Here is a 27,593-nt window from a genome sequence, read left to right on the forward strand (position 1 = left end):
TCCGTGCCCTCGAGAGCATTGCGATGCACCGTCATGTGACGGGGCCTCCGCGAAAACGCCAACATGGAGCCGAGGCGAGGACGACATTTGCACCAACAATAACAGCAGAACAGACGCGCGGCGACACTGCTTTCCGCGTATCTGCACGCTGGAAGCGGCGAGCAGCGAGCAGCGAGCAGCAATCGGTTTTAAGGTAAACTGGAGTGATGTGCTATTTTTAACGTCCAAAGTGGATTCACTCAACGGTTTCGGTGAAGAGTAGCCCCTCGATGACCCTGCGTTCCCAGCTTGGGAGCACCCTGGCAGCCTTTAGTGTTTGGCGTGTGGTCTGCCGAGCGACACGTGTGTCTCGGTGCTGACGCGGCCTGTTCATTAGAAAAAAAAAAGAAGTTCAGTAGCGCGAGGCTTTCGGTGAAGCGGATCGCAGCTCGGAGCACGCGCGCACGGCCTGCTGTGCTCGACGCACTTTTCTGCAGCGGCACGCGTGCTGCGTGCATGTCTTTTTGTAACGTTTTCTTTCATTTTCATGTTTTAAACTAAGTTTAAAATCCGTGTTGTTGTGGATATTGTAATGTATTTGTTTGGTGCCATTACGGTAATTAGTATTTGTCCTTTCATTCCTTTACAGCGCTATCAGAGCTCGGCCTTGTGGTGACGCATTTCCTCTCACCCACCAGCCTTGTTGACACCCGGACAGTAACAAATGGTCTCCGTAAGCGATAAAGCAGTAACCATTGTTAATGACTCGTGTAGGGACCAGGTGCTGGTGGCCTTACCTTTCGTGGAGGTAGCAGGCAGCGAGGGGAGCAGCTCAGTCTCCTGCTCAAGCACTGAAACGGGCGACGCTGGGACCTGCTTTGGCTGCAGCGGGGAGGAAGAGGATGAGGAAGATGGCCCCTTGCGCCTGAACCTCAACTCTGCCGCAAGTGCGGCGGGGCCCTCGGGCGCTGCGTCTCCTCCCCAGCTGCCGGACTTTATATCGCAGGTTTCGAGTACCTTCTCCCCAACCCTTGAGGACATCGAGGAGTTCTTGATGGAGAAGATGGAGCTTATCAGCCCCGAGGAGAAAGCAGATGAGATCATTCCTAAAGAGCAGCTGCCTTCCCCAGGTCAGCTCAAAGATACAGACATCAAAGCAACCCCTGCAGCTCTGAATAATACCCCTACAGCTAGCTCTGCTCCTGTGCTCGTGGGAGCTCCCCTGGTGCTACAGATTCAACCAATACAACTCACCCACCCTCTTCCCCAGCCGACCGCCCAAGCTGGGCTGGCCGGTGGGCTGCGTGTGGCACACCTAGTGCTTGGGGTCCAGGGTGGGCAGAACATCGCTCTGCTCTCACCACAGGCGCCCTCTGCTTCCGTCCTGCCCGTCATGGGTGATGCAGGCTGCCAAGACCAAAAGTATGTAAAGATTGCCCCTTTGCCTGTCGCAGTAAGGGCAGTTGACATATCGGGTACCGGCCTGGTCAAAGCCATTTCTCCACGGCCACCCAGATTGTCGACGGAGATTCAGCGGGTGCATAAGTGCTCTCATCCAGGCTGCGAGAAGATGTACACCAAGAGCAGTCACCTGAAGGCCCACTTCCGCAGACACACAGGCGAGAAGCCATACTTGTGCAGCTGGCCAGACTGTGGATGGAGGTAAAATGGCTTGTTTATAGCAATGACAAGTTTCAGTTCTGTTTGGATCCAGCCAGATTTATGCCAATATTATGCGCTCAGGAGCCACATTACATTTAAGGATTAACAGCAAATTTCCAAATATTTTTAGCTATAAATGGGTACAAATTGGACAAATAAGCACCCAAACCCTGCTGTTTTGGAAGCTATTGTATACCTTATTGTTTGCATGTTTTTCACTTGATAGGTTTTCAAGGTCAGATGAATTATCACGCCACCGTCGGTCTCATTCAGGCGTGAAGCCATATGAGTGCACAGTGTGCGACAAGAAGTTTGCCAGGAGCGATCACCTCTCCAAACACACTAAGGTGCACCGCAGTCCGCGAGTAGGCAGACTGGGCAGAAACAGCTCCTGAGGTGTCAGAACCCCTCCGCCAGCCCACCACACCCACAGCCTCAAGCCTAACAGGCAAAGCCAGAAGATGGAAGCAGACTCTCAAGCTCACGTGTTCCTTCCTTTCTCCTGTTCTGCCAGGTGTTGGCTGTTCTTGGTGCTACAGTTTGCTAACCTGAATCTCAGGGATGTGGTCGTATGGCTCTAAGCAGATTTCTGACAGTTTGCTAGGCTAAGCCCTGATCTATGAAGAGTTGGTTGCTCCATGCCCCAAACTGTAGGCTGTGTTATGGTGGATAATGTGGGTCAGTAGAGATTTGTTTTGTTTTTAATTATGACTAAAAGTTAGAGATTAGAGGTTTTAGAAGGCAATCCAATGCAAAGTTTAGTCAACGGAGAAGTATGGTGCTAAACTTTAAATATTATGGTGCACCGTAATATGGTGCTAATACTTTAAATATTTTATGAATATTCCCATGTAAGCTGAATCAGGCAGGTCTGGTGGGAAGGTTATTGAGAGTTTAGCTAGCTAAACAGCGTCATGCTGCCCACAGCGAAGCTGACGCTCTGGGCTTGTCTCAAGGCTGACTTAAACCGACGTAACTGCTAAACCATCTACTACGTATACCTGCTAGAAAGTAGAACAAAAAAGTTTAGCATTTTGTTAAGATATTGAATACTGAAGCCAAGATGCTTCCCTTTGTTTTAAATCATGACAATATGCACTGTAATGTGAGCTTTGCAATGTCAAATCTCCACTATCACGGAATAGTATATTTTTCTTAGCACTTAGGGTACTTTTTGGAAGTACCACCCTCTGAAACTCGATGCAAGATATGGTCCAATATGATTGTTTTTAAATGTATGTATTACTTTACAATGCGTTTCTCACATTTTATGTTGTACCCTTTAACCTCAAATGCTACTTCTTATCCCAGGCATGACCCTTATCGAACCAACAGTTGTTTTAATGTTGAGCATCTTCTTGCCTTTTCCTGTGCCTCATACTTCTCTCTTGAGGGCGGCTACGCCGAACCAGATGTTTCTGCTGACGGTGGAACTTTGGATAACTTCACTATGTTCAAGAAAGAGGGAAAAAAAAAAAAAAAAAAACTTTCTCATGTACTGTAAAACAAATACATAAGCTAGAAGCAGTGTCTTGTCTCCTATAGCATTACTCATATGAAGAAAATCATAATTACTTTGAAGAAAGCTGCTTTCATACATTATTGCGGTGTGCTCAGTCTCCAAGCAATACATTCTTAGTGCAGTCGGTGTTGATAAGCTATGTTCAAGGTGACATTTCGATTCGTAAGGGGCCGCTGACCGCTTCTTGTAAATATGAAGCTATCTGGTCATGGTGTAGAGGATGAATTGAAATCTCATCATCCAGATTACTGGGAATATTTGCTCATGTATACAGGAGAGACATGGATAATGATTTATACAGCTGAATGACACGGACTCTTTTTCCTTTGGAGGTTTTATGACTTCTGTTTTAACATCTTCTGTTTTAACATCTGTTCTTCTGTTTGATCACTTTTCTTCTTTTTCAAGGTGCAGTCACCCGATGTGGCTTCTGTGGAAAAGCTCATGGTTAGAGGGTCATAATGAGCGGGTGCTCTCACCTGCTGCCTGTGACTAACTTCAGCTCTTAGGTGTCAGAAGTATGAGATGAATAATGTATCCTGGCATAGAGGGCACTGTAACAGAAAAAGAACACACATTTCGGATGCTTGCTTTGTTTCATGGCCTTTTGGAAATGTTCATTTTCTCTTCTTTTTGGAAGAGAGAGAGAGAGAGAGTGTGTGTGTGTGTGTGTGTGTGTGTGTGTGTGTGTGTGTGTGTGTGTGTGTGGGGCTGGCTGCTTTCCTCTGGTCTTTTGCCTTACCAGAAACATTAACAAACTAATAGTTTTCAAAGCCATCCAGTGTCGTTGCTCAACTGTATAGCTGGAGAAGTGTAGGATATATTTTTTGAATAACTGAAAAAAAGCTATTTTCATATGTATGACAATAAAACAAGCAAGAAACAATTCTTTTAAAAGCTAATTTGCTGTTTGTGACTTTGTTGTAAAAAACAATCTTTTGCACAGCGCTGAATATTTCTGGAAAGAACTAAACATCTAAAGTACCATCTCTTTACAAAGGCCATGACTATTTTCTGTTGCTTTGGTAGTGCTTCTGTAATAAGCTATTGGTTCAGAAATAAGGGAATGCACTCTTGACCTCAGCTATTGAGGCCCGACGCCTGTAAATGTCGCCTCCCTCTGGTAATTATTATTTTTTAATATCGGAGTGAGCTTGGAAAGTAGTTGCTTGAAGCTAACTGGCAGGTTGGAAATGATGAGGTTAAGCCTGCTGTAAGTTGGAGTCCCATCTCAGCTGAAGTTGTGGGAATGTCTTAACTTTTAAGGGAAAGCTTTACTTCTACTGCTTATTCACACCATAGATGGAAACAGAATAAGAATTTTAAAATAAAGTGTGTTATAGGGATTCTTTTCCCCAGGAGAAAGAAAACAAAATTCAAAAGGACATGCACCCAACACACACCCACTCACACCGACTATATATATATATATATATAGACCTCTGTCCGAAACATTCTGTTCCTCTGGAAACTACTTTACTACAATTTTTTAAATATCTATCAAGACACACACACACACACACACACACATATATATATATATATATATAACATATAGGTAGATTATTTAGATATAGAGGTAGTAAAAACTCCAGTGTAGTTTTTTTATTGGTGTAGTACACAAGATTTCCAGAGAAACAGGACGTTTCAGCGAGATCCACCATCAGCTTTGAAAGCAAACTACTTCTGAAGTTCAAGGAGGCGAAACCAGTTTATGTCCGAAACAGTAGGTAAATGTTAAAATGATAACATAAGTTCTGAGAGGGTAGATCTCTGTCCCTTAAGTATCTTAATTTCCATCATTAGCAACAACCAACAAGGTAAGTAGATACAACATTAATGGAATGTCCATTGGAACATTGCAAATGTGCCACTAGCATTGGCAAATATTAAAATGTGACGGTCTGAAAGTGTCCAACATACGCGCATATATATATATATATATATATATATATATATATATATATATATATATATATATATATATATATATATATATATAAAAATGTGTGTGTGTTTGTGTGTATGTATGTATACACATACACACATGAAATAGCTATGTTAATTTAGTATTATCATGATCATGTTACTTTTATCATTACAAACCAGTTGTTTAGTGGCGTTGCTTTATACTGGTGCCCAGTGAGGACTGGCATGGACACATGAACCTGAGCGGTGTCAGGGTTAGTTAGGTTGACAGTACCGTGGGCTGAGTGAGAGACGGCATAACTTCCTGTTTTTGTGTTGAGCCGAAACATTCGGGTGGTGATAATAATTCCTGACATAATTTAGAGTTATTTACAGTTATTCCCCGCCCGGTGACCGCAGTTTAGTTTTGTTAGGCGATAAACTGGATGTTTGCACGGCTGTAATGCGGCAGGCTCGCTATAGTCACGTCTGTGGTCGGCTAGCTATGTAGCATGGTGGCTAGCGCTAGCGTTCCTCTCAAAACATGTAGCCAGCGAGCCCAGCGCCAGCTGCAAGCCTGTCCGTAGGAATATTCACTCAGGTAAGACTGTCCGTACGAATATTCCCTCAGGTAAATCCATCGCTGGCTAGCTAATGGCAGGTGGCTAAGCTAAAATAAGATAAGATAACTCCTTTGTAATGTTAGCTTTGCGGCTAGCTGGCTAACACGGTCCCCACCGAATATGTTTGGTTGAATTTGCAGATAGAAAGCAATCAGCAGAAACAGCTATTTAATCCAGAGATTACTTTACCTGCAGACAAATACTTAACCTAGCCTAATGGACCAGCGATAGCTGTGCTAGTTTCGCTAGCCAGTGAACTTTGATCTTGTATTGTTTTCATTTGAGCTGGTTAGCTAGTTAGCTAACGCGGGCTACGATGAAGAACTGAAGCCGTTACTTTGGTTTTTGTCGAAACTAAGGCTCGTTTTTGACTCTTGATAAAGTATCTCGTCTTGTAACTCAAACAGCGAATGATTTCAAAGAGTGAATTGTTGATTATTGTCAGCTCATTGTCAGATATCTAGACAGTGTAACGCTATCCCCAGCTGCAAACCCCCCATCACAGTGTTTTGTGAGATGGACAGATTGCTGACTAGACAGCTTGATATCATAATCCATTTTACCACGTACATAAAAGAAGGAAAAACGAATGGTTCCGCATTATTAATCTGTAATGGACCTGTAAATAATGATGTTCAGTATATTGTCATGATCTGCCTGCCAGTTTTTATATCATTTTATTGTTGTAGCTTCAGTTTCTTGTGTATTGCTACTTATGCATATATTTCTACATTTCTACATATATGGCAAACCTATATTTTTTGCATAGCTATCAGCCAGGATTATTAAATTACCTATTTAATTCCCACACATGTCTGATCAAACGAGACTTGCAATTGTTTAGCATCTGGTCTTACGTGTAGACTCTGAATGATAAGGTTTCTTTATTGTTCAGACTTTATTGGTTTGAGTTTATACCATTTTAACACCTTTTTCCAGTCAGGTTGTTTATTTGTGACAGACCAAAGCTGAATGGTTAGGCCAGCAACTTAATTATTTTGAAAATAACCTTCCTCAGAATTTGTTATTTCTGAGTGGAATGATGCAGCCTGGTTTGTAAGATGGTGGCACACTATTTGCATTTTGGAGTATTTCCTGCCTTCACATTGTGTTGGCTGACGTGATGGTTTGTTTTTGATTTTGTTATGCGTGAATTGGCATGGATGTTAGACTATTTCTCCTGTTTGCTTTTGTTGGTGTTGTTGGTGGTGTTCTTATAAAAATGTAATGACAAATCTTAGTAAGGGTATATATGTAATTTGGCCTGTATTCACTTGTCCTAGAGGAGGCCATGGACAGCTCTGTCACACTCTGGCAGTTCCTGCTGCAGCTCCTACTGGATCCCAGCAACGACCAGCTTATCTGCTGGACCAACGAGGACGGAGAGTTCAAGCTCCTGCAGGCCGAGGAGGTGGCCAAACTGTGGGGCGCTCGGAAGAACAAGCCCAGCATGAACTACGACAAACTCAGCCGGGCGCTGCGTTACTACTATGACAAGGTGGGCTTCTTGGCTTTCAACGTGTGCTCGTCCAACACTTCACCACTTGGGAATCTTGGCGTCTTCACGTTTTGCAGCCAATTACCAAGCCAGAAAGTCCTGACGGTTCTTGAAATTCATGATCCTTATTCGTCTTGATCAGATATTGTGTATTTACTGTTTGTTTTTTGTAAATATTAAAATGATAAACAATCAGCATATTCCTGAGATTATCAGCAACACTCATGCAAATCGCTATTTGCATTGGAGTCAGCATCTAACAACCCCAAACAAACCCAGGCACTCCCTGTTGTGATACCCTCCCTGTGGAGACACTTCCTGTTGTGGGACACTCCCTGTTGAGACCCTTTCAGATGTAACCACCTTTTTCTTCTTTTGAAAATGCTAAATTAAACTTCACTGATAATTGCGGTCACTTGCTCAGACTCAAAGGAACAGCACTTGGCATTTTGATGAACGTAGGCATTTTAGTTTAACCTTAACGTTGTCGGGAAAACATCCCCTATTTTTGGACACTTTCCATCATGAGCGACACATACGATATCAGTGCTGCTTCTGTGTTTTCTGTATCAGTTAGATTCCTCAGGCGAGTTATGACTTTTCATGCATCCTTGTGCACATAACATCGGTATGTTTCTCATGGTCTCACTGATGTAATTACATATAAGTGGTTAGTTTCACTGCTACCTTTCCTCTGGGTTTCCTTTGGGCATTCTGGTGTCCTCATGTTCGGTTGGTTGGCTTTGTGACCGAGGCTGAGGGGAATGAGGGTGTGTGCACCTGCGTGTGCCCAGTGTCACACTGGCACTGGGACAGGCGGGGGGTGTTACACTGGTTTAAGTGCTTTAGAAGATGAATAGATGTATGATCTACGGGGGCGCTCTGCTGGTTGTTTTAAGTATAAAATGGTACACTTGCAGTATTATGTGGCTCAGTTGGGTGGCATGGCTGTGATTTTGGATTTCTCTTACTGTTCACATTCCACTGTCTGAGAGATGGAAACGTTCCTACAAACTGAAGATTGACAGATACACTACATAGTAGAAGGCAAATTGTAATTCTGGTGGTGGTTGTCTACACCGGGCTGTCAGACATTGAATACCAATGAGGCAAAGGAGGGCAAGAAAGGGAAATAAATTAATAACTTTAATAAACAGAATTATTTTTGTTGGTTACACAGACCATGAATATTCACACCTAAAAGTGTCACGCCTTCCTGACTTCCTGTTTTGTTTATGCTAACTTTAACCAGCTTTTTCATGGGCTACAGTGGTACGTACATGATATCTTAGAGGATTTTTTTTGTCTGTCATTTTCTGTGGTTTGCAAACTAATTAAAATGTAGTCTGGGTGTGAAAAGGGTAATGGCCCCCTCTAGTGAACAACCTAATTATAAGGATAATTAAGAGACAGCTGTTGGTCTAATTTAGTAATCAGCTGTAATCTGAAGCAGTCCTGCTTTGTTTGAATTTGACTTTGTCTCTTATCTTTAGAGGTGGAAACTTTAAGAACAGAATTTCTGTAGTCCAACACCACTGACTGTTTTAGGTGTGACGGCCCCTTCAGCTCATCAAGGTCGATGCTGGTGAGCTGAACTGGTCTGTGCAGTGCTGAGACACTCCTGAGATACTCCTGAGACACAGGCGTGAGGACCCCCGAGGACCACATGAGCAAGCAGCATGTTCACTAACTAAATGTAAACACCTCTGTAATTTAAAAAAAGAGAAACAATTACATGTATTAGTCAAGAATGAACTGCTAAGTAGGTTGGACCATCTGAATCTCACTGAGGCTGGTCGGAGTGCTGTGTGTGCGCCTGTCTTCCCATTCATCATCTTAAATCAGGTTTTGGTGTAGGAAACTGGAGAGCACTGAAATGTGATTAACCAGTCACAGCCTTTCAGAATGAAAAATGGAAATGAACCAAAAATGTTGCTTGCATGATGATTTATTTTCCTCTCTCAACTTAGAAATTTGTGGGATTATTAACAAAAGTGCTCTGCACAACCAAGGGAGAACGTGGTGTGAAAAACCTCTTGCCTTTTTTTTTTTTTTCCTGTTTGAGTGTGCTAATTTCAGAAAGGCACTGAGCAGCTATGTGGAGTAATAGATCACAAGTGATGCATTACAAAACCCTCTGAAATATTTCCTTTAGTGTTTAAAATATGGAAGATTTCTGCTGATGCTGGTGGTTGATTATTTTTTTAAAATTCTTTTCTCACTCTCAGAACATCATCAAGAAGGTGAATGGGCAGAAGTTTGTGTACCGCTTTGTGTCCTACCCTGACATTCTGAAGGGTGACACTGTGGCCCGAATGGATGGGTCTGGTGAGGGGTCTGCCGTGAGCACCGTTGCCCTCCCAGACAAACTCACCGGCACCCAGCGGGACAAAGACCTGCGGCCAACCAGGGAGAGGGGCCTTGGGGCTCCCAGCCAGTCCAAACCCTCCAGCCGGAACGACTACATCCACTCAGGTCTGTACACGTCCTTCACCTTGACCTCGTTGCAGGCAGGAACTCAGCTCTTCAAGTCCATCAAGATGGAAAACCCCGGCGAGAAGCTGGCAGACAAGAAGGCGGCCCAGGAGCCCGCGCAGCCGCCCTCCGTCATCAAATTTGGGACCCCTCCCCCGAGCAGGCCAGCCACGGCGGAGAAGACGAGCCTGCCCATGCACCCGCTCCAGGTCCCGCCCCCGACATCCGAGAGCAAGCAGCTGACCGCTCTGCCCGCACCTGGCCAGCTGGAGGAGAGCCCTGCCGCAGAGGAGGTCCGGCCAGGCCCCGCCCACTCGGGGATGTCCCCTGCTCTGGTGTGCCGTTCGCCCTCCCCCTGCACACTGGCCGACTCCCAAGAGCTGGTAATTGACACTGACATGGAGTCCATCTGCTCCCAGCCCTCAGAGTTCCAGCTGCAGGTAAAGCTGAGCAGGACAGTTTCAGCTCATAGTCTTCAGAAATCATTGGAAATAAGCGTTTGGAATTAATTCGTTCTAAACTCTAAACCTCGGTTCTGTCTCCACGTCTAGTTTCATCCCTCCTCCGAGTCCGACGACACCATCCGAACCTCAGAGTCCGGGGGTTCCGAGGTGTCCCTGTCGCCGGGCCGCAGTCAGAGTGGCAAGTCGAAGAAGCCAAAAGGCCTGGAGCTGATGCCCACGCTGCTAGTGACCAGCTCAGATCTCAGCCCCCTCAACCTGTCTAGCCCATCGCTCCCCACAGCCTCCCTCACACCAGCCTTCCTGCAGGTCAGTACCACCCCCCCCACCCCACACCGCCGCCATGGATTCTAGATAACTAAGCTTGTGTGTTCGTGATGGTGTCAGTATTAGTTGTGCTGATTTTCTCAAAATGGCTCTGGGATGTCTTGAAGCAAGGCCTGCACAATATGGAAAGATAATACAATATGACAGACAAAATTCAGATATGTCTTATTATAGCACAACGGTGAACCCTTAATGAGACATGGTTGAAGACTGGTTTAGACTGGTTACCAAAAGTATTTTGGTATTTGACCAAAAGTATTTACATTTGTTGGGTCATATGAATGCAGTGATTCATCAACAGGAACAGTAAGCTCATATCACAAAATTAAACCAACTGATTTGTCAGGGGTGACTCTATCTTTGGACAGTAGATGGCAGTAGTGTGCCATTTATGGAAGCTAGTTTTGCTTCTCCCGCCCCAGCGGGTGGATACTTGCATAAATAAGTTCCTGCTGTGAGCTTTGGCTGAGTGTAACATTGATGGATGACCTAATTAAGACCACACACACGCCTGCTTCACTGAGCCCTGCTCCCCGTGTGCGTCTCCTCGCCACCCTGTTACATGGACAATGGTTGGCACTGTCTTTTGAGTTTTGTATTTTTGTGTTGTCACGAGTCTTGTTCCTTTAATTTCCCAAAAGTTCTCTGCCCATTACTCTGAAAAACATTTTCCCTTTCCATTTAAAAACATTTTGTTGCCGCTTTTCACACAAATGAATACGCCTCGCTGGCAATGCCAATCGTGCGTCTATCAGGAGTTTGTTCGCTGTGGTTTCCTGTGCGGGCTGGAAGCCATCTGTCCTGTTTGTGAGGTGTGGTCAGCTGATTAGATGGTGTTTTACCCAGACTCCCCTGCTGCTCACGCCGAGTCCTCTGCTGTCGAACATCCACTTCTGGAGCACGCTCAGTCCGGTGGCGCCGCTCAGCCCCGCCCGCCGGCAGGGTGCACACACACTCTTTCAGGTGAGTTTGGCCCCTGACTCCTGAGGTCAACTCTCTTTTCATTTTAGCACCAACATACACACCAACATACACACCGCAAAGCATGTCCACTTGGCAAATTACAGATGGATTACAGATGTCCCTAGCACAGCATGCTAATGTCGCTAACCCCTGATTTCCTTAGGGGAAAACGGCATTTGGTCTCAGGTTACTCACTTGTTGATAATATGAAGTGTAATAAATATCTTACAGACATTCAACAAACTAATAGCTGCAACATTATTGAGAATCCTGAAGCAGGGAAAGTAGCTTTCTAGAAAAATCCATCTATTACCTCAACAATTGGTATTAGCTAGTTCTAAAGAGGCATATAGCATACTTTTTCTAAATATGTAAATTTCCCTTGTCTGCAGCTTTGCCATGAACAGTTGGTGTTGATTCTTCTTTCAGTAAAAGTTTCCTTGTCAGTCCTGCGCTGTACTGACCCAGGGTGTAGTCCCAGTGGTTAGCCAGCACATGCGTACAGGGTTTTGCAGACTGTAGCTGGGATGTTGCCATTAAAAATTTTTCTCCACTCAGCTCTTCTGTCCTCTGAGGCCGGGAGCTGACGTAGCGATTTGTGCTGCTCTGTGCAGCCAACAACACAGAACTTCCTGTGTATAGCTCATAACTTCCACAGAATGCTAGAAAAAAATGGCACATCTTCACAAATCTCACACTGTGGGTGGAGACACTGATGAGGGTGGTGTAGTACTAATGACTTCCTTAGTGACACATATAAGCTGTGGGTGGAGACACTCAGATGGAGGGTGGTGTAGTACTAATTACTCCCTTAGTGATGTATATAAGCTGTGGGTGGAGACACTCAGATGAGGGTGGTGTAGTACTAATGACTCCCTTAGTGATGTATATAAGCTGTGGGTGGAGACACTCAGATGAGGGTGATGTACTACTAATGACTCCCTTAGTGATGTATATTAGCTGTGGGTGGAGACATTCAGATGGAGGGTGGTGTAGTACTAATGACTCCCTTAGTGATGTATATAAGCTGTGGGTGGAGACACATGCCAGGTCTGATGGAGGTCGTCTTCCACAGTTTGTTGCTATGCACTCCAGATACCCAAAAGTGTATGTGCACAAGCACTGACAAAGTGAACCTTTAATATGTCTCCTTTAAGTTTCCCTCAGCCGATCTTATTCATGGTGGTAACATCAGCATGAATAAACCGTAAGAAATATTAATAAAATAATTAACACTTAATGCTGAAGTTTATGGGTACACAGGTGTAACTAATTCTGTCAGATAATGGAATCCTAATTTACAGCAGAACTGAAAAATTCCAACACAGGATTCTGTGATTATTCATCATTTATTTATTTTTGTTTGTCCCAACCACAATTAATTATTCCTAGGAAAATATATTGTTTGATGGCTTGTCTCTCTGTTCCTTTCTTTTGGTAGGGGAGGAATAGTTCTCTCAAGGCCTATTCAGTCAGGGTTAGTTTTCCATGGGGAAGAGGGGTAATGTAATTATTACTCATATTCCTCAGTAATTTCAGTCCCATCTAGAACTGCTATGTCTGTCATTTTTACAGACCATATGCTCTTGCATATGCAGATTCCCCTGCCTTTTCCCTATTATAAATCAGCCGTCAAAAATAACCCCAGGTAGTTTTAATCCTATCCACGTTGCCATGTCAGTAAATATTCCATCATATTCTGTGGAAAATGTGCTTTTGCGCTTCTTCTCAAGCCTGGAAGCCCTCGAGGAGGCATTGACTTACGTGATGTGCTTTGGCATTTACCTGCCAAAAGCCTCCTCAGAGGAGTGACACCTTTGCTAGCGATGGATAAATCCTACCACATGCTAAAACCCAAGTTATTGTTATTATAGGCAGTTTTCTTAACTATTACCATCTGCATAGCAGATACGTATATGATTACAGAAAAGTGAGTGAAGAATTTGGACAAAATCTAAGTCTCCTGGTTCATAGTAGCCACAGGTATATGTTTAAAGTCAAAAGGCGACATATTATGCATGGATTTTATTTCTATAATTATTTATTTTTGTGAGACAGTAATTAGTAAATTGAGTAACCACTCCCATTTATACTGAGATTTCTTATCCTTTCCAAATCATCCATAAACATTAGACGTCCTGTGGTAAAATGACATTACCCGGCCTACCCATGTAAAACAAAATCCATCCGAATGGGGCATATCCCAGTATGAATTCTCTGTACAAGTACTCAGAAATGGTACCATAGTGGAGTACTTGTGTTCTGTTACTCTCCATCCTTGGTCCAGGCCACCAGATTATCATCTGTTCATCTTTCTCCCATGTCTTTATTTTTCTTTCCCCCCCCCCCCTCAGTTCCCCTCCGTCCTGAGCTCCACCCAGTTCTCCATGCCAGTTCACAGTGTAGACGGTACCAGTACACCAGGACCTCTCTCTCCCGACCCACAGAAGACATAGAGGGACCGCTGCAGTCGCTGGGTGTGCCTTTGCACAAGTGCTCATCGTTCCCACTCCCAACTCTTAGTGTTCAAGATGCAGACCAATCTTCAGGCTGATGACCAATCCTGCCCCTCTACAGACAGAGGACAGGTATTCAGGACACGTGTGTGGGTAGTCAGTTTAGCTTCTTGACTTCTTGTCACAACTGGAAGAGTGATTGTTTTTACAGCGTTCTCTTTGCGTAAATGGACATCAAGCCATGAAAGTGTGTGTGTGTGTGTGTCAGTCGGACACAGGCTTCCCAAAGTATTACCGTTAACTTCTCTGTCTCTTTTGGAGTGCCGGCCCAGCGAGGGCAGTGACTACGGCGACTGATCCTGGGCTGAAAACAAACGCTGTGTGTTGGGTTTTGGTTTTTCTCCTATCGAGTGGCTCAGGATCTGGATGGAGTTTCCACGTTGTGGAATATTGGTTGAAAGGAGGTCTTTTTTATGTATCGTGATTCTCACATGGCATGGGAATCGTCTTCTGTTTTGACTAGTTTTACATTATGGTTAGGGTTATTAGGGTTATGTCACAGTGCAGAACTAGCCAACATCCATAATGTCCTACCTTGTCTAGCTACTTTACCCTTTCTGTATGCCTGTGGGAGAGTCTGTCCTTAACAAGCCAACCCTTTCCTTCCTTGCCTTCTTAGGGTGAAGTGACCTGCCAGGTTTGAACAAACTGACGTTGCACCAGTTGCCATATATACACACACACACGCACCTTGACGTTACTGCCACAGTGCTTAGATCAGCCACAAAATGACGCACTTAGACACAAAATAGCTGCACTAGTGATGTCTCGAGGACACACGGATCTCTTTGGGATGCCCAGAGGTTCGAGGGTTTAGCTGTGAGGTGAGAGACCACGTAGACTAAATGTTTGGATGCTTATTTTTATACCTTAAAGAAGTGCTTTCAGGACTGTTTAAATGGAATAAATAGGAGTCGTGATATTTTTCAGGAAATAAATTCATACGTTTCGCCAACTAGATGAATGTGGGCGTCATGCATCAATAAATGAATAGAAGACCTTCTAGAGGATAGTAGGCAAACATCATCACTTAGAATACTTCTGAAAAAGCTGTTGGCCGTTTCATCTCTATGGAAGTAAAACAGGCAGAAACCGAAACTTCTAAACGAATACGTTTGAACTGTAAAATACCCAGATGTGTATTACTTTTATGTGGTGCTTTTCAAATAACACATTTTAAAAAAGGATGCTAATTTTCAGCAAAATTGTCTTTGTATAGATTCAGCAAAGCTTAATGTGCTGTTCTGTTTGTTTGTTGTTTTTTTTGTCTTCTAATGGTTAAGATGGCATATACCATTTATAATACTCGGGAGTATGATCAAATATAGGACTCTTCATATCTGGTTGTTGCACAATGCAGAACCCTACCTCTGACACTGTTAAATTATGATCTCTGCAAGCCATGATATACAGCTGACAGCACTTACTTAGAAATGCAGAACTGGAGAAGGGCTTCACAGAGCCTGACGGGACGTGTTCCTTGGTGGATGACGCCAGCAGTCCGCACGTGGGGCACAGCTCACCACGCTGGCAGCTTATGCGGTCCAGTGTGAAGTGTCGGACGCAGGAAAGTAAAAGGTCGAGTTGCAATTACGTGGAAACATCTCAAAATTAGTCTCAGGTGTTTTAAATGCTTTCCCATTGCACATAGTTAAGCAAAGCTTTTCTCTTCAGGTTAGGGATTTCTGGAACTACCTTTCCAGTAATATTTTGTTAATGTGCTTAAATGCAAAATTGCATTGTTCATTAAGTAATAACTTAATTTTACTTTACCAGGCACTTTTCATACAGCTCGAAGTGCTGTTCAGGTGTGGAAGAAGAAACATCACAAAGCGTGGTTAGAGAAATCAGGAATATTACAACGCTAAATCAGTAAAACAGAAGAAAATGAAGATAAAGAAACAAATAGTAAAATAAATAAAGCAAAAAAACATTCAAAGTTATTCCTTTTGAAAATGTTTAAGCCATTTAAGAGGGCACATATGCAAAGGAAGTGAGTTTTGGTTTGTCTTGGACTTATGTGAATATTCTGTATATTCTATAAGTGTGGAACTCCAAACCATGCCAACATGGTGCCTTACTGAATCAGTTCTCTGCTGCCAAATAGGATGAGTGATGGGAGCTCTGTGGCCTCGGTCTTGGTCTCTGCTGCTTGGGAGAGCTATGATCCTTAAAAATGACTAGAACTTGGATATGAAACAGGAATATGATCATGAACTACATGAACTGGTTTGCAAGTTTTGTAAGAGCTGATTGTTGGCGAATTTATAGTTCAGTGTTTCTTACGCTTAAGGATCTACCCAGTGTCACAGGGTACTAAAATGTCATTCTTTGAAAATGATTATTACAAATGCTTCTCATTCTTTGTTTACCTGAGGGAAATTTATGACCACTTTTTCCTCAAAAAATTCAGTTTAATTATTGAAATTGTTTAAAAACCAAGTCACAGGATGTTCTGTGGAGAGCATGTGTTGGATTGGTTGTTCTAATATTGATCTATGGTGATTTTTGGTAACTCGTACAACTGCTGGCCCACTCTTCTCCGGACATCTAATTATTAAATGTAAGAGACTTCCAGAAGCATTCCCAGAGGTCTGTGTCTGGACCACGATGCAGGACAGAGGTTCCTCTTGCGGTTGGCATGTTGCTCAGTGCCGTGTGAACTTTGATAGTTTTGGGTATGTGGGTGTATGTGAGTGAGATGTGTAGTGGTTGAATTATTGGGGTGGTTTGTTTGGTTTGCCCATGCATTCCCTTTTGCTAACTGCTCAACTAGCACCTGTACTTGGTCACTGAAATGCCGCATCCATCTTAAAATACAAAACAAAAGTAACATCATTTTCTGTGCAAGTTTTTCCATTTTGAAATGGACGTTCATTTGCTTTGTAATCTTGACTGTAAATATTGCAGTTGTATGTGTTCGGTTAGTGGTGCCCACGGGTTCCTTCCCCTGTAATGTAACTGACCTCTAGCAATGCCAAACGTCATGAAACAAGGCCTTGTGTGTGTGTGTGTGTGTGTGTGTGTGTGTGTGTGTGTGTGGAGCTTATGAATGAATAATTTCGGTGTTGACCTTTTCCTCTAATAGCACTTAGAGTTTTTGCTCCTTATTCAGAATATCAGCTTATTCAATACTTAAGACTGGATACCTCCATTTCCCTCCTAGAAAATGTTAGGAATCTATGCATTTAGTACTTTTACTGCAAAGCTAAATAACTTTATCCTTTTATACATATTTACTAGATGAGGTGTTTTTCTTTTTTTTTCTTTTCTCAAAATTGATTTTAGTCAGGCCATAAGATATCTCTATTCTTCTAAGAATTAAATTTTATTCTTAAGTCAGTGAGTGCCCTTGATTTTACTGCAGTTTGTTGGGTGGGAAAAGTAAACTAACACATTACTGCCCCCTGTTGGATACACAATTTTAAATGTAGTTTTTTAATAACACTACCTAAAGGTAGGAAGAAGTGTAAACATATCGGTTTAGAAGAGATTTCCGAACACTGTTCAGTCTCTGAAGAGGTCTTAATAAAAAGGTACAGAAGGTACATCATTTGACACGTGCTTTTTTCTATTCTATGGGTTGTCTGATTGTCTTTTCAATGTGTGACTAGAAGCTCAAATGTTTACAAACTGTTGATTACCATATCTATTGTACTTATTGTAAATGTGGAGGACAAAGAGGGTAAATATTAAAGAGAAATATATGTAACTGGTGTCTGGGGTTTGCCTCCTCCATGTGTACTTTAATATGGCAGCCAGTGGGGCGAGTACCAGCAACACAAACTGTGACTGTGATTGTTGGCAAGTCCTACAGGTTTGCGGGTCAGGGACACGGACTAGCGGGACATCAGATGGGAAGCTAGTAGGCTGTCCATTTTTTGAGCTGCTGAACTCAACACAAGTGGGCTGTTAAGTGGAGAGTTTGGTGGGGAAAAACTCCATTTTGTGTACCGATATTCCTACAGGACTAGATGAAAAGACGAGTGTTTAATGACAAAACCCTGTGATGCCCTTTCAACGTCAAGCCAGAGAAAATGGTCTGAAATAACACTAAAAGAATTGAATTAGACTTGCTGTGGAAGTGAGGCTTTCTCGTCTGTTGGTGTGAGGAAATCTAGACGATACGCAGGCCGTGTTCACAACTGGCACAACTAACAAAGTCATTGCTGTTTACACTTGGTATTTTGAACAGGTCTGGGGGACCCACTCCACTTGGCATGTGTCATGGTTACTGCAGAAGGATGCGCTAAGCGGCGCATTTACTGCCGCATGAGCCTAATGTTGCTCACGCTCCTGTACAGGATGCGAAAGCATTTAGATCACGTGGTCTGCTAGGCCAATTTGTGATTTCTGTTCTGAAACGCAGCCACATTTATCTGTCTTCTTTGTTCTTGCTTCGGCACTGTCGAGGATGCGTTCACAATGCAGATGGGATGAGCCCAGACCACCGCTGGAACTGATTCGAGTGCTTGGATTAGAGCGCGCCGCCGAGATGCATTGTACCCGCTTCACACTAGCCACGTGTGATTTGAACATGCAGGACCCAGGTTACTGCCACGTGTGAACAGGGCCTAGAGTTGCGGCTTGACGTTAAAAAAAACTACCAAGAACAAAACGGATCAATTTCTTTTGAGTTTCAGTATTTATATGCATGATGCCTACTTTTAATCTCTTTATTGTATACAGCTGCTTGGCTGTTATTTTGCATTTTGCAAGCAGTAATGGTAATTAACTGATTGACTGTCAGTTTTTACAATGTTTTCATTCATTTTCATTTCATTTCATTCATCATCAGATATTGAAATGCAGTAATCGCCGGTGCAGAATCTTCCGTTTTAAGCAGTTCCTTCAGTCAGTTACACCTGATCTTTACGCCATAATTCATGTTTACATTTAAACTGTATCTGAATAATCTACAACTTCATAAAACAGCAGCAAACAATCCACCATTTAGGGAAAAAAAAGGATTTTCATAAGTCTTAACCAGTATAATCACTCCAATACAAAAAAAAAGAATAAAAAGAGTGCAGAGACAAAAAGGAAAGGATGACATCAGTAAAGGCTTAGACACACTGTCACAGTAACACGTTCATCTCACGCAGACAACACCGGCGACCCGGAAGTAAAAGGGCCAGCATGCTCAGGCCTACGTCCAGCTCCACTGCCCCTCAGCCTTTCATCTTCATATATAAACACACACACACACACACACACACACACACACACACTCTTGTCTGAGGGTCGACCAGGTTTCATGGCTCAGGTTGTGAGGAGCCTGTGTCTACTTTCGGTCTTGTCCTCTTCTCGCGGCGCAGAGTCTTAGCCTAGGATCCCGGAGGTCAGTAAACCTTTGCTTCCCTCTGTATCCTTTGGCCTAAATTCAATACTGCAGTGCCATTAGTGTGCGGCTACATCAGCCTCAGGGTGTGTCCTTTGGGCAGCTGTTCAGAAAACACAACCTTTATTCAGATGTAACTGCCTTCACCGGTATGACATTTTTATGTTAAAGCTTTTCAGTCTTATAAAGTTCAGACAGCATTAGGTATAGCAATCATGTTTGGTTCATCCTTAGTTTGACCGGTTTACCTCAATTTGTTTTGCAAGTTCTACAAACTTCACATTGATAGAAGAATGCACAGCACTATGGGTAATGTAGTCGAACAGAAATGAGTGTACCTGCCCCATCATGTTTGCATATGTGATCAACTACGAGCAGCATGAGGAAGAGCAGGAAGCCTATGCAGCCAAAAACCAATCCAGACAAGAGGAAGCTGTAACTGCCGTAGGCATGGATGACCTGGACGAGAGAGGAGCCTCAGGAGCGCTGTTAAAATCCTGGTACCCGTGATGCATGTGCATGTGCACACACAGACACACACACACACACACACACACACACGTTTCCTTACCGAGCCCACGATTAGCTGTAAAAGCATCTCACCCATCCCAGCACAGGTCACAAGCACAGCCGTGGCACACCCTGGCACAGGAAAAACATTTTTTTAAAAACCTACAGTTTCATCTGTTTAACAAGGGCAAACAGGAAGTGTGGTCATGACTTTCGAGTGGACAAATACATTTCATTTGTGCTGTTTAACAACAGGAAATCACAATGGCAGCAGAGTGCCTCTGTAGCAGCTGGCGTAGGAAGAAGGGCTTTGCAGTCGAGAACCATGAAGCTCTGCGTGGCAGTAACCTCGAGATGAACACCCATGGTCATAGTAAATGTTTGACCAATGGCACACGCCCAGAACATACGAGAGATTGTCTCAACCGTCCTAGAGCCACTGTACGTGTTATAGCATATAAAAATAAAAAAGCGAGGGGGAAGTGATCATTAGCTCATGCATTAAGCAGTAAAAGAAGTGCTGAATTCTGCAATACCTGGCCTCCATGTAATAATGCCAAACTCTATTGTATGGGAAGAAAAGTTAAGAATGCATGCATATATAAGTATATTTTGGGAGGCAAGTCTGTAGAAAAGTGATTCGCGATGACAAAGTTTAATAGAACAAAGTTTAATTGGACAGAGAGGGAACACAGAAGCCATTGAGAATGGTCTAATTCCACTTTAATGTTTCTCCACTGAATGAGGAATTATCCCTCAACACTCAGGTTCGTGCACCTTACATTCGCAAGGTCCAGTAATGTCATTCAAAATTTAGCAGCACAGAACCCCCCTAATTTCTTGGACCTCGGAAACGGGCCCTAAAGAGATCATCAATTATCATGCACTTGAATATTGATGAAGTGGATTATTTTAGAGGAAGCTCGCTCATATGAGGACCAACTAGATGAATTTGAAAATTAAAAAGCTGTCACTCTGAGTGCCCATTAGACGCGTCTGGCCAGGGTGATGTCACCGACATTATTAACGCAGAGCAGTGAAGCAGAATGTCTGGTACGATTGGTTTGGAGGACGGATGTTCCAGTTGATGGCTTTTCCCTTTTTCCACATCCTTGACCTCAGCGATAAACAGTGCGGTGATTATACGGAGATTAGCAAAAACAACAGAAGCCGTTAAACGTTAACAGTGTCGTTTAGAGATGACCGCTGCTATAATTACCTTTGTAGTCAAGGATGTCTTCTGTGAGAGCGAGCATGCAGGGGTAGACACTGCTGATGAACAAACCTAGAAAGCAGGTGCCCACAAACAGGAACACACTGCTGGTGTAGCACATGAGGAGGAGAAACAGCATCACTATGACACCAACCTGGGAGAGGGTCAGACGGGGGGGGTTGGAGAGGAGAGCATTAGAAGAAGAGAAGGGGGGCCACCATAACGGCGGCCAAGACCCCCCCCCCCCCCCCCCGTATAAACGGATGCTGGATCCAATGGGCCTTGAAGCTGAGAGGAAGAAATGGTTCTGTGATCCCTCGTCAGTGCTTTGTCCGCTACAGGGACACTGGGAATTAACGCTTTGCTCATTCCAACACTGCACCAGCACCTCGACTAATCCATGGCAGTGGACCAGTTATAAAAACCAATAAACAAACAATTACAACAACCAATGAAAAGAAAGCCTGACATCACTAACGTCTGGAACAAAGAATGCCAAGAGGTTGGATTAAAACAGGAACAAGGATGTGGGTTTTTGATTCTACCTGCTGTTTACACACGTGCATTTATGGCTCATTCTGTTATACTGTACAACCCATATGACTCTGCAAATCAGCACGTTAAACAGTGGTATCACCCCTCTCAGGTTTCCATCACAAATTACACAACAAGGAAAGAAGCTTTAAATAATTACTAGAAAAAGAGTTGCAGAGGCTGCCATTCAAGTACAAACATTCATGGGAGAAGGAAAGCTTGTAAACAGCCAGTTCCAACAAAGCAAATAAGGACTCAAGCTTGTTCTAAAACAACTGGAGATTTCTATAACTGATCCTGGCACACCTAAATTAAAACAGCTTACATCTGGGATCAGCTAACTGCTACTATAATAGCAGTAATTTATTTTCCTCAGAGGACTACAGACCAGAAAATACAGTACAGAAGACATCTAGGAAATGAAGACTACTAAGAAAAATGTGATTCTAATAATATAACTTCATAATTATAATCTTATGAGCTAGGATAGTGACGGGATGGCAGACACCCCTTACCTGGTTGATAGTGAGCAAGTGAACAGGTTTAATATGGCAAGACAGGGCTATGGAGGCCAGGCGCCCCAGTGTGATGGATGCCCAGAAGACGCTGTTCAGGTAGCCTGCCACCTTGTGAGTCAGACTCATGGGCGGAGCCACGGCGTAGGTGTAAACGAAGCCTGTGTACGAGCCCTGAAGCATGGAGCAGAGAAATTAGGCCTGGATACTTTCCACAACAAAGCTCAGTACTGGGATGGGCAAGTAGGATCTCTTACCACTATGCCATCGGAAAAAAAAAGCACAAGCCCTCCCAGAAGATGCAACCCAAAGAACGACAAGGGAAGTTCTTTCAGCTTGCTGAGGGGACAGCTATTCAGCAGGTTTAGGTATCCTGAAGAAAAGAAGTCAAAACCAGTAACTCACCATCAGAAGCCCACACGGCCGGGACCGTAGCACGCCCCAATAACACGGGTGTTTGTAAACATGGCCGGTGGCCTTAGTGGAACAGTAGCACAAACAAATAACATGAAATTTGAGTTTCAACTCAATTGGGTTTTTCCAAAGAGCACCATCAGATGTGGTGGCAATCTAACATGCGGTTCATAAACAGACTTCTTGTTTTCAGGGACGTATTTATAAAACCAAACTGGGCCTCCTTTCCCAAAATCATTGCAGAGTGTTCAGTGTAATACTCGCTCTGCCATTTAAAGACCATCTTTGTTTTATGGTGCTTTTGGGAATCCCAGTCCTGAGCAGTAGTGCACCGATGAAGACAGCTCTCGCCTCTTGGTTCAGGACCCTCCAGCGAGCTCACGTCCTGCTGCCAGGAGCTTCTCTCCCCCTTCATGCTGTACATGTGCACGTCGCTGTCCAGGAGACGAGGGTTGCGCTCAAACCAGCATGACAGCAACCTCTCCCGATATATGAGGACAAACACCGCGATGGGCACAGGCAGCTAGATGCAAAAACCAGACGGGCACAGTTAGAGCCTGCGGGAGTATCGGGGCGTTGAGATTGGTGTGCAACAAAAGGGGACCACACAAAGCTGAAGTGCATGAGTCCAGCCCAGGGACTGTACTCCAGCAATACTCTTCAGTACTCGCAACGATATGACAACCACCCCAGCACAGAATTCAGTATACCTGTTCATCAGACATGTTTGCCCTTAAACATGACTTGTTTGTGTCACCTAAACATATGCACATTCTTCCAAAAATATTTCTGTTTTTGCAAACCTCTTTGATCCATCTAATTCAGTTTAAGGACAAACTGGTGCATAAGTGACAGGACTGGGGAATAAAACAAAAACCTGAATTAGTGTGACCAATTACATGCCATGTTGTGGTCACTGTGTTGTAAAATGTATATAAGGATTAAAAAATGCTACATTTTTATTTTAAAAAAGGTGATAGCCTCACTAAGATGGAACCTGTTTCTCTATGTTGCTCCTCCTCTGACAAATTATATAGAATATATAAACTAGAAACATTTTTTCAATACAATTCAAACTACCTAAACCACCATGGTGCAATAAAGTCATTCCCAGAAGCAAGACCTAGAAGCAAGACAGTTTTCAGTGAAGCAGCCATTACCTTGATGTAATATGCAAATACCCATCATAAGGGAGTCTTCGGAATGGCAGAGAGGAAGCTAGCTGAAATGATAACTGCTCTTTGAGTTCTCTCATTTAACGCAGAGTCAGTGAGGGAACACACTGCTCCCACCACGTCAGCCCTGGAACCAGGACACCTCTGGAATGTCTGCTTAGAGTAACGGATACGTTTGCCATGCTTCCAAAGTTACAAACACAAACCTGATCCATGCTAATAACTAACTGTCTAATCTTCTCAGCACATCCACACCAATATTAAATTGAGACTTTGGCCTCAACATTCTTGATTCAAAGAGAACAGCCTTACATTGATGAGTGCCATGATCCAAAAAGCGTAGGAGACATTGGTGACGACTGGAACTTCTGTATGGAAATGGACGTGGGACATGTTGTGCAGGTCAACTACTTTGTTCAAGTGCCTCTTTGTTGATGAACTGATAGTGGTGTTACCCAACACACAATCCATCTCTGATAAAAAAGGGTCAGCGATGAGTGGGCTAACCAACGCCCCAAGACCAACAAAGAAATGGAGAGCCTGAAAAAAAGAGTCATAAGACAGGGCAGGAATATGTTAAAGTCTAATTTAATGTGTGGCAAGTCTTAGTATTAGTTCACAATTTAATAGTCAAAGCTATCCAATAAGTCAACATATCAAATGTGATATTGAAATTAACAGCCCAGTGAGGTTTTTTTTTAATTTATTTTTTTATTTTTTTTATCAATTTAAGTGAGGGACTAGTGTAAGGCAAGGCCCGGCAAGCCTCAGAACCAGCCAATTTAGACCCAACAGCTTCCGCACCTGCAGGAAAACTGTGGAGTCCTTCTGGTAAATCTTCACCAGCTGCAGGTTAGAAATGGTGTCGATGACACCCATGGCCAGGCCTGCGATCGCCATGGCAACAGCCAGCATCGGCAGATTGGCGCATACGGGGATGAAGGCAAACACAGCGGAGATGATGAAGGTGGATCCAGCCAGAGACCACAAGGAGCAGGCAAGCCTGGAGACAAGAAGGGGCAGATCCAGGGAGACTGAGACCACAGCACAGTGCCAACAAGCCAATGAGCTTAGTAAAGGAATTCAAACAAGTACACGCTCCCCCCATGCAAGTCGGGCAGCTTGGATAGTGTTGACATTGCTGTCACCTTGACCCAATATGCTTATTTGCCCAGTACATGTTAGTATATCAAATGTTGGGAACAGAACCACATGATTCGGAGATTAGCATTACTTCTGTAACCCTTGACAACCAGATTAGTTTTTTGTCTTTGAAATGAACATCCTGGCATCATTCCCAGAGGAGAACTGCCCAGGTCAAGAAGGGGCAAGGAAGTAAGAGATTTAGCCTTTAAAACACATTCATGTAATCTAAAATGTTCATACTCCAAAACACACTTACACAATGTAAATTAAAACTCTTATCAAAAATGTGTCCAGCAAAAGCACATTTGTAGATAAGACATGTTTGGTTTCATTCGGAGAGGTCTGGCAGCAGGCAAGGGGCATTCGAGGGTCAGACATTGACTGACTAAACACAAATGAGTAGAAAGTACAGAGCAGATTATGAACCCCTGGAGCTCACGGGAGTCTTAGTGTTAGCCTTTTAGAACCGCTCCTGGGAATTTTCTGTGCCTTAGGCTGTATGAAGCCATAACACATGTAACCTTTTAACCGGTTCCACTATTCTCTTATACATAACTTTCTGCATTAATGATTTATCAGAGAAATGCTCCTGCTTGCTTAGAGATGTCCACACAGTGGATCGCGTGAAAAGCACCTGAGAAGAGGACGATGGAAACACCTTGCCCACCTGTTTTTTAAAAGACTAGATGGTTTTTGTTCATCCACAGCAAGCAAGCTAAAAAGACTACCAGGTAGAGTGAAGGTTGAACAACACTGCTTTGTTTATCAGATATTTAGCTCTTCTGGAGAAAGATATTGATAAAAACTGCACGAAACACAGAAGGCCTTAGAAGGACCTTAGTGAAAGCGTGATGACCATTAAACAGGGCTTCAAACAAAAATGGTCTACGCCTCGTTTTAGCGAGACGCTCCTCAAAATGACCACTCATCGGAGCAGAGATCAGCAAAAGAGCTGCACCTACAGTCAAGTAACAGCAGAGGAGCGCGCCTATCCGTTTCATTGTTTTACGTAGATATACTGCCACAATGTCGTGAGAATATGGGAACATTTCATCTGCGATCTAAAAGTGCTCTTATGAATACATATGGCAAAGCGACAGTAAAAGAGATGCATTAGGTTTAGTAGTTTCCAAAAACGTTCCCCCACGTTCACAGTGGAAAACTATTGAGAGAATTATGAAATCTGATTATTCACGAAAGACACCTTGATTTTACTATAACTGGTTATTAATTCCCGTCATTGAACTTGATAGCCAGCCATTAAACACATTTAAAACCGGTTATGGTGAGATGCTTTGGATACTTGCGATTTACTGAAGAATCCGCCAACCGAGCTGCCCATGAGCAGACAGAACTGTTGCGCGAAGAAAACCAGCGTGAGGCCCTGCAGCGTAGAATGCGTCTGGCACCGCAGGTCAAGGACGGTCGGGCCCAGAAACGCGATGCACAGCCCAAAACTGAAGAACACGCTCCAGTACGTTAGGGTGTGCTGCCAGTTACTCCGGAACAAAGCGCAAGTCCGTTCGTCCACCACTTTCGCCATGTTACAGTGATGCTAAACCGTCCTCATCGTGCTCGGCCATGCAATGTAGTGATGTGACATGTCATGCGTTCAAGAACCTCATGCCATGAGTCGTTGCATGAGCAAACCTGCTATACCAGAGTCCAACTCCTGGAGGCTGGGGACGCGCCATCAGCAACGCGATCCTCCCCCTGAACTTCAACGTTGCTTTTTACAGAGGACACGGGTGCAGTCCTACTGCCCGCACTTCCTACAGTTTGCCAGTAAGACAAAATAGCTTTTACGGCGATGTGCAACAGAAATTAATCAAATAGCTCGATTCTGATGATCTGGAGGAGTGATCGATTTTCTGGATCGATATTAGGACTTATACCGAGTACCCCATTATAGGTTACTTCTTAAAATTTATTAGTGGAAACCGGAGAATAGTTTCAACTATTCTCCGGTTTCCACTAATTAATTTTAAGAAGTAGCCTATATGTAGGGGCAGATACGCAAGGCAAACGTAAAAATAGAGCTCTTTTACATATTAAAGCTCTCCTTTTTACGTTTAAAGTTTTAGATATTAGAGCTCTCCTTTGTACGTTTAAAGTTTTACATATTAGAGCTCTCCTTTGTACGTTTAAAGTTTTACATATTAGAGCTCTCCTTTTTTACGTTTGCCCTGCGTGTCTCTCACCCCCTACGTTAGGTTACCCAATGACAGGAAATTGAAAACTCAGTCCATACAATTTTTTACATAAGGAAGCATTTAATGAAGAACCCATCAAATAAAGTATCAGGCGCGCGTGTTCCAGTTCCAGCTCTTTCACCTGACTTATATTAGCATCTTAGCTTCTACATGGCGAGAAAATGATGCACTCCAAAAATCGATATGCTACACTTTACAAATCCACTGAAATCATGGACGCGGTACATATTTATAAATCACTTTACAACACCTTTGGAAGCAATGGCTCTACATTTTAACAAACACGCTGCGAATTCTTAGACGCGACGCGAACTTCGAAAACGCACGCGGCTTAAAGGACCATATGTAAAACCAAAGAAGCCAAAATGCGCCTCAAACGAAACACGTTTTAGTTGTAAAAGGGCCGAAAAGAGGCTGTGTTAGAGGGTGCACATGTCAGAGGGTGAAACTGCTGTAGTTAGATGGCATAGAGACATAGCAGTCGCCACACCAGACAGAATAAGGCTGACGTGTTGCCACAGGTGAGGTCTTTGATTTCAAGCACAGCAAGAGTGTCTCTGGACATGCTGGTCACTCCACTGTGGTAGGGACTAACCCG

At 43.5% G+C, this 27,593-nt stretch overlaps 3 protein-coding genes across 5 annotated transcripts; 2 read left to right on the top strand and 1 right to left on the bottom strand.

Annotated features, from left to right (window-relative positions):
* The first annotated feature begins 13 nt into the window (after window positions 1-13).
* On the top strand, window positions 14-4,065 carry si:ch211-117k10.3 (Krueppel-like factor 15). Of its 2 annotated transcripts, XM_027025242.3 has the most exons (4): window positions 14-193; window positions 629-1,641; window positions 1,868-2,037; window positions 3,572-4,065. In XM_027025242.3, the coding sequence occupies exons 2-3, from the start codon at window positions 704-706 to the stop codon at window positions 2,034-2,036; spliced, it is 1,107 nt and encodes a 368-aa protein (XP_026881043.2). In that variant the 5' UTR covers window positions 14-193; window positions 629-703; the 3' UTR covers window position 2,037; window positions 3,572-4,065. The 2 variants fall into 2 exon arrangements, with proteins under 2 accessions (XP_026881043.2, XP_026881035.2); XM_027025234.3 differs by having other exon boundaries at window positions 15-193; window positions 1,868-4,065.
* Window positions 4,066-5,327: 1,262 nt separating this feature from the next.
* On the top strand, window positions 5,328-17,646 carry elk4 (ETS transcription factor ELK4). 2 transcript variants are annotated; one of them, XR_014119387.1, is made up of 7 exons: window positions 5,328-5,672; window positions 6,978-7,192; window positions 9,421-10,107; window positions 10,219-10,437; window positions 11,302-11,418; window positions 13,773-15,512; window positions 15,711-17,646. XR_014119387.1 is itself a non-coding variant. In XM_035520456.2 (6 exons), exons 2-6 carry the CDS (start codon window positions 6,986-6,988, stop codon window positions 13,872-13,874), a joined length of 1,332 nt encoding a protein of 443 aa, XP_035376349.2. In that variant the 5' UTR covers window positions 5,328-5,672; window positions 6,978-6,985; the 3' UTR covers window positions 13,875-17,646. The 2 variants fall into 2 exon arrangements, 1 of the variants encoding a protein (XP_035376349.2); XM_035520456.2 differs by having other exon boundaries at window positions 13,773-17,646.
* Window positions 17,647-18,070: 424 nt separating this feature from the next.
* On the bottom strand, window positions 18,071-26,648 carry slc60a1a (solute carrier family 60 member 1a). Its single transcript, XM_027024516.3, has 10 exons — window positions 26,090-26,648; window positions 24,441-24,639; window positions 23,949-24,176; window positions 22,813-22,984; window positions 22,305-22,420; window positions 22,048-22,221; window positions 21,005-21,152; window positions 19,847-19,917; window positions 19,614-19,734; window positions 18,071-19,378 (listed from the first exon to the last, which is right to left on the bottom strand). The coding sequence occupies exons 1-10, from the start codon at window positions 26,323-26,325 to the stop codon at window positions 19,335-19,337; spliced, it is 1,509 nt and encodes a 502-aa protein (XP_026880317.1). The 5' UTR covers window positions 26,326-26,648; the 3' UTR covers window positions 18,071-19,334.
* Between the last annotated feature and the right edge of the window lie 945 nt (window positions 26,649-27,593).

This window comes from Electrophorus electricus, chromosome 22, assembly GCF_041902795.1.
Source record: "Electrophorus electricus isolate QZ-2024a chromosome 22, ASM4190279v1, whole genome shotgun sequence".
NCBI classification, from domain to species: Eukaryota; Metazoa; Chordata; class Actinopteri; order Gymnotiformes; family Gymnotidae; genus Electrophorus; species Electrophorus electricus.

Coding starts and splice junctions, on each gene's coding strand:
- si:ch211-117k10.3 (XM_027025242.3), top strand. CDS start 704: ATGGTCTCCGTAAGCGATAAAGCAGTAACCATTGTTAATGACTCGTGT. Junction 1,642..1,867: donor TGGCCAGACTGTGGATGGAG/GTAAAATGGCTT, acceptor TTCACTTGATAG/GTTTTCAAGGTCAGATGAAT.
- elk4 (XM_035520456.2), top strand. CDS start 6,986: ATGGACAGCTCTGTCACACTCTGGCAGTTCCTGCTGCAGCTCCTACTG. Junction 7,193..9,420: donor TGCGTTACTACTATGACAAG/GTGGGCTTCTTG, acceptor TCTCACTCTCAG/AACATCATCAAGAAGGTGAA. Junction 10,108..10,218: donor CCTCAGAGTTCCAGCTGCAG/GTAAAGCTGAGC, acceptor CTCCACGTCTAG/TTTCATCCCTCCTCCGAGTC.
- slc60a1a (XM_027024516.3), bottom strand. CDS start 26,325: ATGGCGAAAGTGGTGGACGAACGGACTTGCGCTTTGTTCCGGAGTAAC. Junction 22,985..23,948: donor GGATCATGGCACTCATCAAT/GTAAGGCTGTTC, acceptor TTTTGCATCTAG/CTGCCTGTGCCCATCGCGGT. Junction 19,735..19,846: donor TACAGCTAATCGTGGGCTCG/GTAAGGAAACGT, acceptor TCTCTCGTCCAG/GTCATCCATGCCTACGGCAG.